Source organism: Tamandua tetradactyla, chromosome 2 (assembly GCF_023851605.1).
Source record: "Tamandua tetradactyla isolate mTamTet1 chromosome 2, mTamTet1.pri, whole genome shotgun sequence".
Lineage (NCBI taxonomy): Eukaryota > Metazoa > Chordata > Mammalia > Pilosa > Myrmecophagidae > Tamandua > Tamandua tetradactyla.
The window spans coordinates 133,016,229-133,030,142 of NC_135328.1; the positions used below are offsets into that span (position 1 = coordinate 133,016,229).

The 13,914-nt window shown below is 61.1% G+C and overlaps 1 protein-coding gene across 1 annotated transcript in view; it reads right to left on the minus strand.

Annotated features, from left to right (window-relative positions):
* ADAMTSL2 (ADAMTS like 2) overlaps positions 1-4,224 on the minus strand; it is a 35,254-nt gene extending 31,030 nt beyond the window's left edge. The window contains 5 exon segments of the mRNA XM_077149062.1: positions 90-168; positions 881-993; positions 995-1,024; positions 2,214-2,304; positions 4,139-4,224. Of these exon segments, the coding sequence (XP_077005177.1) occupies positions 90-168; positions 881-993; positions 995-1,024; positions 2,214-2,303 (312 nt within the window). The 5' untranslated portion in view covers position 2,304; positions 4,139-4,224.
* Between the last annotated feature and the right edge of the window lie 9,690 nt (positions 4,225-13,914).

Consider the following 13,914-nt stretch of genomic DNA (forward strand, 5'->3'; position numbering starts at 1 on the left):
GGACAGAGGCACAAGGACCAGCTCGGCCAGCAGAGCCGCAAGGTCCAGGCTGGGCAGGACGGGCTGCGGCAGGGGCAGCGGGCTCTCACCTGGGCCCTGCACAGCTGGTACCGCTTGGAGGTGCCGGTGCAGGTCCGGTTGCCCGCAGCGTCGGCGATGGCCTTCTTTCTAGAGGAGGGAAGGGGCTGAGCAGCAGCAGAGGCCCTCGAGCAGCAGGCTGTGGCCCAGCTTCGGGGAGTGCTTCTGACTTCCTCGTTCCAGAAGCCCCTCCCAGCTCCCCCAGCTGAGGGGTTCCTTCCAACCCCTATCAGCGCCTGCCCCTCCACCGGAACCGCCACCTGGTTAGGTGTTCAGGTTAACTGGATGTGTTTCCTACACTCCCACGCCCCGAGAAAGGGGTTACCCACCGAGTCACCTCTGTAACCCCCGCACATGGCACAGGGTCTTCCCTCAAAATCAATCATACTAATAGCAATGACAAGTTTACCACGAGCTGGGCCTCTTCTAAAGTGGGAACACACACTGCCTTGTGCATTCTCAGAAACGTGAGCTGGGCTTTACACACTACAGATGAGAATGCTCAGACGTCAAGTGACTTTCCCAAGGTCACACAGCTCAGAAGAGGCAGGATTTGCACTCAGATCTGCTCATCTATTTAACTCTGGACCAACCACCTCCCCGTGCTTCTTCAACGCCCAGGAGGATACCATTGCCTAGGCCCTAGCAGGAGCTGCGCCCTCAAAGGAAGCCAGTGGGGAGACTGAGTCACTCCCGGGACCGCACATCTGAAACCCTGTACCGGTCCAATAACCCTGTCCCGCTACCCCCTACCAGGTCACCCTGTCCTGTGCCGAGCCAGCCACCCACACGGCCACCGCACCTCTGCTGCAGGCAGTGCCGCTCCTGCGACGTCACCCCAGCCCCGCAACTGCGGGAGCAGGCCGTCCACTTGGTCCACTCGCCCCACCAGGAGGCCGTGGCGTCGGCACCCCCCCTCCAGGCTGTTGGACGTTGGGCTGTTGTCCTGGGAGAGAGGCCCCACTACTGTCAGAAGAAGGCCACTCTCCACCACTCCCCTCCACGTGGGACATGATCCCAGGGGTCTAAATCTCTCGAGCAGTGTGGGACAGAGCCCCTGGGATGAGCCAGGACCCACGAGACTGAGGAAACCTCTCAACCCAAACAGGGAGGAGAAATGAGACAAGTCTCAGTGGTTGGGAGATGTCAAACAGAGTCGAGAGGTTACCCTGCAGGTGATTCTTAGCATTATATAGATGCCCCTTTTTAGTTTATGGTGTATTGGAGAGGCTCGAGGGAAGTACCTGAAAATGTGGAGCGGTGCTCCAGTAGCCTTGATTTATGGAGACGATTGTATAATGACATTTATAATGTGACCGTATGATTGTGGAAACCTTGTGCCTGATGCTTTCTTTATCCCGGGTATGGACAGATGAGTAAAAAAGTAAGGAATAAATAAATAATGGGGGAATAAGGGGTAAAATAAATTGGGTAGATGGAAATGCTAGTGGTCAATGAAAGGGAGGGGTAAAGGGTATGGGATGTATGAGTTCTTTTTCTTTTTTCTTTTTATTTCTTTTTCTGGAGTGATGCAAATGTTCTAAAAGTGATCATGGTGATGGGTGTACAATATGTGATGATATTGTGAGCCACTGATGTTTACTGTGGATGGACTGTATATGCGTGAAGGTATCTCAATAAAAATATATTTAAAAAAAAAGGCGGTGGTCCCTAGGGCATTGCCCGTGGGAGAGGAGGCCCTGACTCCCAGGAAGGGTTCAAAGCTCCTGGGCAGTTGCAGAGGGACTTCTACAGGGGTGGGGGCCACAGGGCACCCCCAGGTCTGAAGACCTCAAGCATCCTAGGACGGTGACCTCATCGCCCTCACCTTTTTTCTTCTGAGCCACCTGGGCCCAGCCTTGGTTCCACAGGGCATGACCCACCCAGGCTGGGAGTCTTAGCCCGGGCCTTCCCTCGGGAAGTGAAAGGCAGGGGCTCGAGAGGGGCCGACCCCCGTGGAGGGGCTGGTCATGCTGGCCGAGAAGACAAGTTCTTGGGAGCTAAGGGTGGAGCTCCAGGCCCTGGACATGTGCCCCCAGCCTACCACATGGCCCCTCCTGAGGCCAGTTCACCTGGGAGTAGTCACCCATCTGCAGGCCGAGTTGGCCTGGGAGGGACAGTGCTGCCCCACTCACCGTGGACCCAGCAGGCGCAGCTCCCCTGGCCACCAGCACTACAGCCAGCAGTGACCAGGCCCAGCATGGACGCCGCCGTCTGCCATCCATCCTAGGAAGCAAGGCCACTGTCACCTTCAGAGAAGGCCCAGCTCCCTCCTCCAGCTGACCAAGGTACACCTCAGGGATAAGCCCTTCTGCCCCATCCAGCTCCCTGGCTGCAAGGTTATCTAGGATTGACTGGTTATGGCTGCCTGAAGGGCCCTAGGGGAGGGATGGACCATCCATCCAGGCTCAGGGTGCCACTGGAGATGCCTGCCGTGGGCCAGGACTCCAGAGCAGAGGTGCGTATGTTATGCCATGCCTCTGAATGCCTGGGTTCCCTGGAAAGTGCCTAAGGGGAAAGCAGGGGCAGCCGAGAGGGCTGCAGGCACAGGCTTGCCAGGGAGGGGGGATCGTGAGACGAGAAAGAACCTCCGGCAAAGTGGCCATTTGACCCGGACTCAGGTTCCAGTGCCTGGATGGGAGAATTAGAGCTAGGTCAACTCAGGTTTTACACCTGCTCAGCACTTGCAAGGCACATGAACTCTCACACCTCTTTGGGCTGTGAGGCCCTCCCTGCCAAGCTCACGGTGCTGCAAAGGAGCCAATGGATACACAGGGGGCTGCCAGGCCCTCCCCACCCACCCCCTGAGCCCCCAGGGCCCCTCCTTCTGGGAGGAGCATGCTCACTGTTGTCATGTGCAGGTGAGGTAGGGCCAGGCACCTGTGGGGGCCGAGGACATGGAGGTGGGGGGTGCACTCATGCCCTGGAGGCCGGCAGGCCAGGGCCCCAGGCTGCCCTCCCTCTTGACAGTCCAGTACCCCCAGCCCCAAACCACTTGGCATTCCCTGCTAGGGCTCAAATTGGGGAATTTGGCGTTGTTGTTGTTTTTTGCCTCTACCCTCTTGGTCCAGGCCCCTTTACCCATACTGCTTCCTCAGCATACACCCCTGTACCCCCCACCAAGGAAAGGACTGGGCCCTTTTGTCCCCTCTGTTGAAGATTTCCTCAGGCCCTGCGTGTCAGAATGGATATCAGAAACCACTAAACCCAGAGCCCAGAGAAGGATGTCAACTTGTCCAAAGCCACACAGCAAGGCAGGAGAATGAGCCCCAGACCCCAGAGAGAACTTGGGCCTTGTCCTCAGTACCCAGCTAACTCCCAGGGAGGCAGGAATGACAGCCACCCCCATGCTAGGGCTGACTGCAGACCTGCCCTGTTCTCTCCCTCTCTACCAGTCTCCATCAAACTTTCATTTCCTTGCAAGTTGAACACCTGCAGTTTTTCCAGAGCTTTGCACCCCCAAGAACATCTCTTCCCTGGGCCAGGCCGCAGTCTGTCCTAGAAATTGGAGCCTGAATCCCAGAGACCCCCTTCCTGCCAGCGGCCTGCCTACCCACCGCTGACCCCTGCGCTCTGGCGGCCCCTCCCCCGCAGGTCTCCATCCACGTGCACCCCAGCCCAGAGTCCCAGTGGGCGACCCCCCCACGAGCTAACCAGTGCCCCCAGCTCCTGCCTGCAGCCGAGACAGGTGCTGAGACAGCCCCACACTTGGTTCTCATTAAGGCTCCCAGACACCGCTGGCTTCAGGCCAGGCCCGGCTCACGCGGGATCCATCCCTCCCTGGGGTCCAAAACCACCGGCTGGCCGGCCAGGAGAGGGCTGCTGTGCACACGGAAGCTTCGGGCGGTCCATGGCTGGGCAGCTGAGGGGCCACCCTGCACCCTGCTCCGAGCCTCCTGACCCCCTCCCTGCTGGCCCCCTCCTGTTATGTAATGACTCCCCCAGGGGTGCTGGGGGAGATGCTTCTGCCAGCCCGGCCCCCAGCCCCACACTGGGTGGGCTGCATCCCGTGCCCCCAGGAGGGCAGTCGTGCCAAGCGGGGTTGGGGTCAGATGCCTACCTGGCCGGGGTCAGCAGGTTGGCCTCCTGGAGAAAGGGGAGCGAGCTGCGGTGGGCAGGCAGGCGCCAGGTGCGTCCGTGCAGGGGGAGGCGCCGAGTCCAGAGCCGCTGCCGGGCCTGCCTCGCTCCCCTTCCTCCTCCTCCCCCTCCCCCTCACCGCCTCCCTCTCCCACTTCAAAGAGCATCCAAGAGGGGGGTTCCCAGGGAGGGCGCGCAGCCCAGTGGCGGCCCGGCGGCCCGCGGCGCCTTTATAGCTGTCAGGCAGGCGGGGAGGAACTCACACTTCCCACCAGGCCGCGCCCCCGCCCCGCCGGCCGTCCTGGCGCGCGCCTTAACCCGCTCTGCGCCTCTGGAGCCCGGCCAGGCCGGCCCAGCTGCCTGCTGGCTGCGGGGCCCGGGCGGTGAGCGGGGCGGCCGGCCTGGCGGGGAGCCGCACACAGCCAGCGCCGGGTCCTGGGGGTGGTCGGGGTGGCAGAGCCCAGCCCCCAGCCCGGCCTGGCCCATGTCCTCCCGCAAGCAGCGCCTGGTCCCCCATGCTCCCGGAAAGGGAGGCGGGTCGGAGTCTGGGGCTCGGGCCGCGGCCGGCTGGATCTCTCCATTTCACGGATGGAAAGACTGAGTGAGGTCGGCAGGGAAGGCCGGCCGCCAGGTCGTCTGCCGGTCTCAGAAGGCAGCGTTCCAGGCAGCTGGACGGACTGAGGGAGACCCGGCGAGGACACAGCCAAGGGCTCTAGGGAGGGGACGGAAGCGCCTCCGGCCTGCTGGCCAGACGGCCCGAGTGGCCAGGGCCAGTGGGGGAGGGGCGGGGAGCTCTGCAGATGTTCAAAACCGGCTTGGCAGGGCCCCGGCAGCCTGGCTGGGCCCAGACCTCTGCTCCTGCTGAGTCAGAGACACAGGGCGCAGCTGGAGAGGAAGCCCCTCTGGGAAACCCCGGGCGGACCCGGACTCTGCAAGGCTGTTCCCAGAGCCCTCCGTCCTGGACCACGGTGGGGGAGGGGTAGAAGCCAGGCAGCAATTCTTGAGGTCTTTCGAGCCATTTCCCCAATCCCCTGCCTCTGCTCCCCAGGAGCCAGCCAGAGGCACCTGTGGACAGCTCCTTCACTTGCCTCCTTGAGCGGCTGAAAATTCCACCCAGGGGGAAGTTCTGCTCTGAGTCTGACTACTGATGGGAAGGGTTGGGAAGAAAGCACCCAGCAGTAACAGCAGAAAGGATGGCACCCACCACCCTTTACTGAGTTTTTCCTATGTGGCAAGGGCTGCCGGGTCAGCATCTTATCAGCCCCATTTTACAGACGGGGAGACTGAGGCCCAGATGCTGTCAAATGCCCATGGTCAGATAGGCGTCAAGTCTGGGACCCCAGCCCGCTTGTGCCCTCTGTGTCTGTGGGGTCCTTCAGGTGTGGGAGTGGTTGTCTTCCCCAGCAGACCGGGGCAGGCAGGTCTTAGGAATCCCATTTCTGCAGGAGGGGCTCAGGCGGTCAGGGCTGCCCCTTGTCACCTAGCCCCAGGGGTCCTGGGACCCGAGCTTCCCCCGCCATAGTCAGCATGCTGCAGGGCAAATGTGACGGATCCGCCATTCCTGTGCCTGCACACACCCACACTCACATGCACACTCACACACTCATGCTCTCTTACATTCTCACATGCATTCATATAGTACATGTGCACACCTGTACACTCTCACAATCACACACAGACTCTTCCACACCCACACATGCACACTGCCTCACACACCCTCACACCCATACTCTTATACATTCACACACTCACATATGTTCACACACTCACAATACTCTTGCACACATACACCCTCACAATCCTCACACATACGTCTTGTACACCCACACTCTCATCTCACACTGCCCAACACACATTCTCCCTCACATACTCACACTCTCTGGCACACTCCCACAGCCTCTCATGCACTCACACGCTCCCTTACTCACACTCTTACCCACGCACAGTACTCACAGACCCAAGCACACCCTCCCGGGAACCCTCCCCGGCCTCGCCAGCACCCTCCCACCAGCCAGCCGCCAGGCGCTGTGCCCTGGCCCCACCCCGAGCTCCCAGCGTTTCTGGCAGCCACACCCAGCCAGCGCCAGGGTGACTAACGGTTTCCCTTGGGAAGGACCCCGCGGCAGACTTCACCAACACCCCAGCGTCCTCTCTCAGCTCCAGCGGCTCGGTCACGGTCACCCGGGAGACAGGCCTGGGGGAGCCACCTCTGTCTCTGTGACCTCCTGCAGGTGTGCTGCCCTCAGGCCGCGCTCCCTGCTCCAGCCAGATCCCCCACCCCGGCCCCCGGCCCGGGGCTGCCAGGGCTTCTTCCACAGCCTACTACCCCAGGGCAAGCCCGTCTCGGGGCTCACAGGGAGGCCATGGCTGCTGCTTGACCGCGGGGGCACCAGGGGAGGGGAGGCACCGGGACCAGGCACGGGGACCCCAGAGGCCCTGAGGAGCACCGGGTGGGGGCCGAGAGGGACCGTCTGGGCAGAAAGTGCCTCTCTGAAAGACACCCCTCGGGGATCGGGGTCGCCATACCTCCTTCCACGAGCCACTGGAGACCCCTGGCCCGCGTACCCTCTAGATCCACCTTTGCAGGGTCCTGGAGAGGATAGAGAGCAAGAACCTAACGTGCCAGGGTCAGCAGGCTGCTGCACAGCTGTATATATTCGCACAGGGCGGCGCCTGGGAGGACCCGGCTCGGAAGGGCCCCGCCCAGAAGGAGCCAGAAGGACCTGCCTGGAAGGATCCAGAAGGATCCAGAAGGACCTGCCCGGAAGGATCCAGAAGGACCTGCCTGGAAGGATCCACCCAGAAGCACCCGCCCGGGAGGACCTGTGTTTGAGATTTCATGTTCTGCAGCCGTCTCGAAATTCTTTTTTTTTTTTTTTAACTTTTTTATTGTATAGTATAACATATAAGCAAAGCAAAGAAATAAAAAAGCAATTGTTTTCAAAGCACTCTTCAACAAGTGATTACAGGACAGATCCCAGAGTTTGTCATGGGCTACCATACGATCCTCTCAGGTTTTTTCCTTCTAGCTGCTCCAGAGTATAGGAGGCTAGAGGGCTTAAATCTTTTTTTATCATTACCATCAACTTTTTTATTTTTCTAAAAAATGACATATATTTGTATATGTATATACAAATTTGTATATGTATATACAAGAGTCTTAGTAAGTTTTCCTCTGAATCTTTGTTGGCAGTGACGCCTGGTGGGACAATGGAGCGCGCTCTGGGCCTGGCAGTCCCACCTCCCCGCAGGCTCTCCTTGGCTGGCTCCCCCACCCCAGGAGGGCAAAGGTCAGCCACCGGGTCACGGGACAGGGTCCTGGGCCCCCACCTCACAAGCACCCCTGCGCCCCAGGAGCAGAACACGGGACAAAAATCCAACACCATCACAAGAGACCGAGGCAGCAAAGCAAGGAAAATGCATTGTCCTGCTTTTTGAAGAGGGGGCCTGTGTCTCTATTGTGCACGGGGTTCCCTGAATCACGTGGCTGGCCGGGAGGTCACCGTCTCCCTGGCCCCATCCCGCCAAGCATCACTCATAGTTCCGACTGTGCCTGGTGCTTCTGGAAAGCTGCTGAAGGAAGCAATCCCAAACCCCGGTTTCCCCTCCCGCGGTCCCTTGCACCTGTCTCTTCACAATCCGCCCAAGGCCACCTCTTCAGGGAAGTCTCCCCAGCTTCTCCAGCTCTTTGTTTTGGCTTCTCACATCTGTCCAGCACTACCACCCCTGAGCTGTGGCCAGGGCCCTCCAGAGCCAGGGCTGCTCCTGACGCAGCTGCCACCCTGGGTGCCCAGCCCGTATTAGGGGAATTGTGCTCCTTGGTCTTCGGGGCCTGAGGGTCAGGAGTTGCGTCTGCTCTCCCCTAGGCAGACGCCCTTGCAGGTCTGCTGATGGTCCCAGCGCCTTGGCAGCACAGACAGCCTCATGCCCAGGTTCCTGGGGTCACCTGTCCTTTGGAAAGATTGTCTTTCCCTGGGAGCTTTCCAGGCTTTTTGAGAAGTCACTTGGGAAACAGGAAAAGGAGCACATTTCTGGGGCAGGCATGGGAAGAGAAGGGAGCAGTGAGCCAGAGCAGGTGAGCTGTGGGGGATAGGGTGGAGGGTCTGGGGACCCCACTGGGGAGGCCATGGTAGGCCCAGGCAGTAGAGTATCCACAGCCCAGCTTGCAAGTACAGGCCCTCGGCCGCATTTCCCCCCAAACACCCCAGGTGTCCTCTCTGCTGCAGCACTGGGGCCTGGCACATCCTAGGGGCCTCCTGAACCAACTGACCAGGGCTTCATGGCCACCAAGGAACCACTGGTCCAGTCTGCAGGGGTCATCGGAGCCACAGGGTGTCCGGGCCTCAGAGGGGTAGTGCCAGGGGAAGCATAAGGGGCTGTGGCTGCCCCAGCAGCCGCCCCCACTACCTGAGACTCGCCCAGCACAGAGCAGGACTTAACTTCCCCAGAGGTCATTGCTGCACCCAGCCCTGCCGGGTCCTACACCCGGCCCCCAGCCAGCCTGGCCCCCTCAGGCTTCTCGCCTCCTGATCGGCTGGTTTCCTGCTCTGCTGGACAAGGCCAAAAGTCCCCCCTTTAAGCCAGCGCAGAGACCTCACAAGAACAACCAATATATAACCCAGAAAAAAGCAGGGGTCGGAGCGCCCCTTTTCCCTCTCCCATCTCTCCTTCCCAGTAGCCCCTTCTTGGGGTGCCAGGGCCCCTGGAGCTCCGTCTGACGGTCCCCACTCCCCACACACAGCCCAGGGCTCCCTCGCGGCCTTTGCTCAGCTGTGACACCCCCCCCATGTCAGGGATGTTCACTGAGGGGCAGTCGCGGTCCCCTATCTCTCTCTTCTTGCCACCCAGAGTGATCAGGGAGAGCAGAGCCGGGCCGCGGAGCACACAGCGGCAAGGGCAGCCTAGGAGGCGGAGGGTCAGACACAGCACAGAGCGCAGCCGCCTCCAGACCATAGCACCCGTGGCCACGTCTGCGGACGAGGCCTTCCCCTCCGCAGCCAGGCACCCTCAGTTCCGGTCCTGACTCGCCCCTGCCCCTCGCGTGGTGTGGGCGAGTGCTGAACCCTCTCTGTGACTCAGCAACCTCGCCTGGAAAACGGGGGGCGGTGGGGGCAGCGATAGCGTCGCACGAGCTGACGGGGAAAAGGGTCAAGCCTGGGTCTGCCATCGGCTTTGCTGGCAGATGCCGAGCTGATCGCTTCCATCAGTGATGTGACCCATTTCTGACGAGGGCCGCGTCTGGCACCTTCTGTCATCTCCAGGCAGAGAAAGACGCTGAGGCCATGGCGGGCCCGGGCTGAAGCTGGAACTGAGCCCCCTCTGCCACCCAGAGCTGCCTGGCTCTCCTGCCGTCAGCCGTTTGTGCAGAAGCACGCTCCAGCTGTGGGACCTCCTCCCGGGGTGGCCCCTGGGGACCGGAGCCCAAGGTCCTTGGACCCTGATTGAGCTCGGCTGTTCTCAGGGGTTGGTCAGCTGAGGGGTGTGGGGCCCTGGGGACATGGGAGGAGGCCAGGCCAGTTATGATACAGAAGCAACCGCAGGGACATGAGGCTGGAACAGAATGCAACAGGGCCTGCCAAGGGACTGGGAGGGGCCATGTGTGCAGGGGCGGCCCATGGGGAACTGTGGAGCTGCCCGCCTGCTCCAGATGCTCCTGCCCCCGGCCCCCGGCTCCCCGGAGTCCACCCAACCCACTTCAGTGTCCGTCCAGGAGTACTCTGTCCCCAGACTCAGGCGACAGTTGTGGAATTGACATTTCTGGGCCCCACCCTTACCCCATCCCCACATCAGAACCAAGCAGAGGAGAGGGCTGCAGACTGCTGGGATCGAGTGGGGGGAATGCCTCGGATGCTTTGCCCAGACCACAGATGGACTGTCCTTTCCCTCCTGTTTCTCCTTCTCTCTGGATCAAAATCACCAGAAGTTTCTCTTAGGCTGAGGCTTTGAGTTCAACTGGGGGATGGGTACTCAGGCGTGTGGGAGAGGAGAGGCATTTAGGCCGCTGTGGGCGCAGATGCCAAAAGAAAATGGCTCTTTCATTCCCAAATCTGTGGCAGGATGGGGGCCGGGAGCCGCTGACATGGCTGACCTCAGAAGGGAGCTCACTGCCACACTCCAGGGGAGTAAAGCCGAGTGGACAGACGGCTGGACAGGCACTAGCCGGCACCACGCTCCCCCCGGGGCTGAGACCCACAGAGGCCGGCTGCCCGGGACACGGGTCGGCAGTCCCAAGAACAAAGGTCAGTGATTTCCCAGCAAACCTACAAAAGCCAGTGGGAAGGATCTTCTGTCCACCCCGGCTCCCTGACCCGTGTCCCCACCAACCCCTCCACTGCCCCAGGTCCCCTCCCCAAGGGCGGCCAGCACCACCCCCAGGAGTTACGGCAGCGATGAAACCCGAATTCCTGGTTCTGTGGGAGAAGCTGGCTGAGGTGACCCAGCACACACCCTCGTCCCCGTCAGCCTCAGTTTCCCCTCCGCACCTGCCGACAGGATCCCAGGCCGTCCCGTGGCTGTCCCACAGGTCTCGGAATCAGAACCCAGGCCCCGAGAGCACGGGGGCCCGCAGGCAGCCATCTGTCATCCCCCCAAATGGATAATGAGACCCTCCCCTCCGAGAGGGAGAGCCCCCTGCTCCGCGCTGGGTTTGGAGGGTCTGTGGGAGGCGGCTCGCTACAGACGAGGAAACTGAGGCTCAGCAAGGCAGTGTGCCTGCTGCGGGCCAGGCAGGCGTCCAGAAGCCAGGGTGGGCCTGAGCTGCCCATCATGGCCGGCGACTGCAGGTGTCTCCTGGTGGCCCGTCACCACTGCCATTGCAGAGCAGACGGACACCCAAGAAAAAGGAGCACCGTCTGGCCGCTGCCTCCCGAGCCCGGGCCCCACTCCCTCGGGGGTGCCTCGAAGGGCCCCCCACATGGAGAGCTGAGGCCAGAGGCCGCTGTGCTCCGGATGACCCAGCACTGCACACAGAGGCTGAAAATGCGGAAGACACCAATGCAAACTCAGACAGCTGCCCTGGAGGCCAGGCGGAGCTGCCCGGCATGCTGTGCGCTTCGGGTACCACTGTAAAACCCAAGTGCCCGGCAGCTGGGGGCGCAGGTCTGCCGGCCAGGACTGGCCCCTGCTGGGTCCCACTGGGACCAGCGCCACCTGCTGGGCAGAAGGGGTGCCGCTGGGCTGGCCGCAGGGGCCATGTGGAGGGGGCGGGGTCTGCCAGGACCCTGCTCTGGGCAGGGGCCAGCCGGTGCTCGCAGAGATGGGGGTGCCGCAGGGACACTGCCCCGGTCCCTAGGGGGCGGCAGGCCCAGCTGGAGAAAGGGTCCTGCGCTGGGAGTCAGGTCGGCCAGGTAAGCTCGGACAGGTCCCCTGTCTTCTCGGGCCTCTGGGCGCACTGTCCTTTACAGAAAACAATGGGGACAGTAGCAGCTTTTACCCCACGGGCTGCCCTGGGATACGACGGGGCTCGCTGTGAAAAGCGCTGGTAGAGTGGCTGGCCCGGGGCCTACGCTGAATAAATGTCCATGTGTTTGTTAAGTGGTTTTCAAGACACATACGCAGCACTCTGGGGTTTGGGACTGAGAGGGGCCGCGCCCAGCTGGGGGTCACGAAAGGCTGATGGGTACAGTATGGACTGGAGGAGGGGCGCGTGGCCTGGGAAGAAGTCTGGACAGCGTACAGCCTTTGGGGATGGGTGGGGAGGCTGTGGGCAGGATTTAGGGGAGCCTCAAATGGCACACGGGAAAGTGAGGCTGAGAGGGGTTTTGAGGGTGGGAGGCATGGGGGAGGGGGCTGCCAGCTCACGTCCGTGCTGGTTCAGGGCCTGCCCAGGTGGACCTCACACCCACCTGGCCCCATCCTTGGCTCCCCATATCTCCAGGAGCAGTGACACCTCCAAAAGCAGCCAGCCTATCCCTTCCACTCTCTCTCCCCATCTCAGGGCCGATCTCTTCTCCTGCCCCAGGGAGAGCCATGGGTTGTTCCAGTCCTGTGCAGAGCTATACACCTTTCCTCAAGCCAGCTGGTCTGTTGCCAGGCGGCCAAGTCCCAGACAGGAGCTGCACACAGGAAGCTTCCCACTCCACCTCCACTCCATGCCCCACCTTCAGTGGGCGCTGCTAGGCAAAGTACCCACCTCTCTGCTTTGATACAAGCCCCCCTCACCTCCTTTCTCCTTAATTGCTACAACACGTGTAACTGCAGACGTAGCTGGCCCCACCCCTCCCCCTTCTCTCTTCTCTTCCCTGAGCCCTGGAGTTTACAGCAGCAATGCACACGTGCACGTACACACACACACTCATACACTCATGCACAAAACCAACTGTGACATGTCTTCCTGCTTCTGAGAGGGCTTCATGGCTCTGGAGAGCCCTCCTCCCCTCTGCTGCCCCTCCACACACCTGACACCTAATTGTATTTTCCTCCCCACCCGGTTTCCACTCGTCCTGGCGGGGAAGGAGGCTGCGGCCTCCAACAAGCTCTAACCCGGAGCCTAGGGCCTGGCAGCTTCTGGTTTTCCCGTTTGGAGAGGGAGCTGGCGCGCCTAGGAGGCAGGGCTGAAGTAGCTGCTCAGCCTCCTCGGGACTTTCATTCATTCTTTCACACAGTCATTCATTCAGCAGGTGTTTGTCGGAACACCTACCGTGGCCAGGCTTGGGTGCAGGGAGCTACGGCACGAGCCAACTGGCCGCAGCCCCTGCCTCGGGTTGCAGGGGTGCAGTGGGGGCACAAGCAATCCCAGCCTTCCAGCACCAGCCTCCAGGACACAGCAGAGTGAGTGCTGGGACAGGAAGCAAGGGGCGCCTGGGACTCAGCTCGGGTGCCTCCCCCACAGCCACTGCAGTGAGCCCCAGGGTGTTTGCTGGGGGGGAGGAGGGGAGGGAGTTCCCGTAGGGTGGGAGGGGGTGAGAGGCTGGGAGGAGAGGGCGTGTCAGGTTGGTGGGGAGGAGGAGAGGGGACAGGCTAGGCTGGGGCCTGGGGGCCTGGGGGCCAGGGGGCCAGGGCTGGGGGGCGGGGGGGCAGTCCTGTGAGCACTTGGAAGGGCCTGAACAGAAGAACGAAGTGACCAGATGTATCAGGAAGGACCTTCCTGGCAAACAGCAGCAACTGGCTCTGGCCAGCCTTAGACCCAAAAAAAAAAAGATTTCCGAAAGGGAAAATGAGAGCCAGCTGGCCCCGGGAGGACAGCACAACCTCAGCCTCTCTTTGAGGCGCTGCTGTGGAGATGGACCCATGTCACTCAGCCTCCCTCTGCCTGGCTCCTGCCATCCTTGCCCCCAGGTTCCACGTCCAGGAGGAAAGGCTGCGGCAGGGCCACCGAGTCGTTCCCACCCAGCAGCAAAAGGGAAGGAGCCACCGACAGAAGCACCGAGGGGGCAGGTCTCAAGCATTAGGCAGGTCGGGTAAGCGAGAGAAGCCCGACCCCTGCGTGGCTCCACTCACGGGGCATTCCACAACACATCCGCGTCTCTCTCAGTGTTTGGGAGAAGGGCACCAGGAAATGGCCTGGGGTGATGGCCATGCCCTGCAGCTACCTTAAAGTGGGGGTTACATGGGCTGGTACACTTAACAAAACTCATCAGACTATACATTTAAATCTGTGCTTTTCATTGTAGGTAAATTATGCTGGGTAAGAAAAAGAGAGGTCGAAGTAAAAGCTGTTCCTTTGTTGTTGCTCAATCAGTCCACGCATCAATCAACAAATCCATCCACCCACGCAGGAAGAGAGAGTGTGCCTGGCGGCGGAGAGGGGGGCTCAGAACA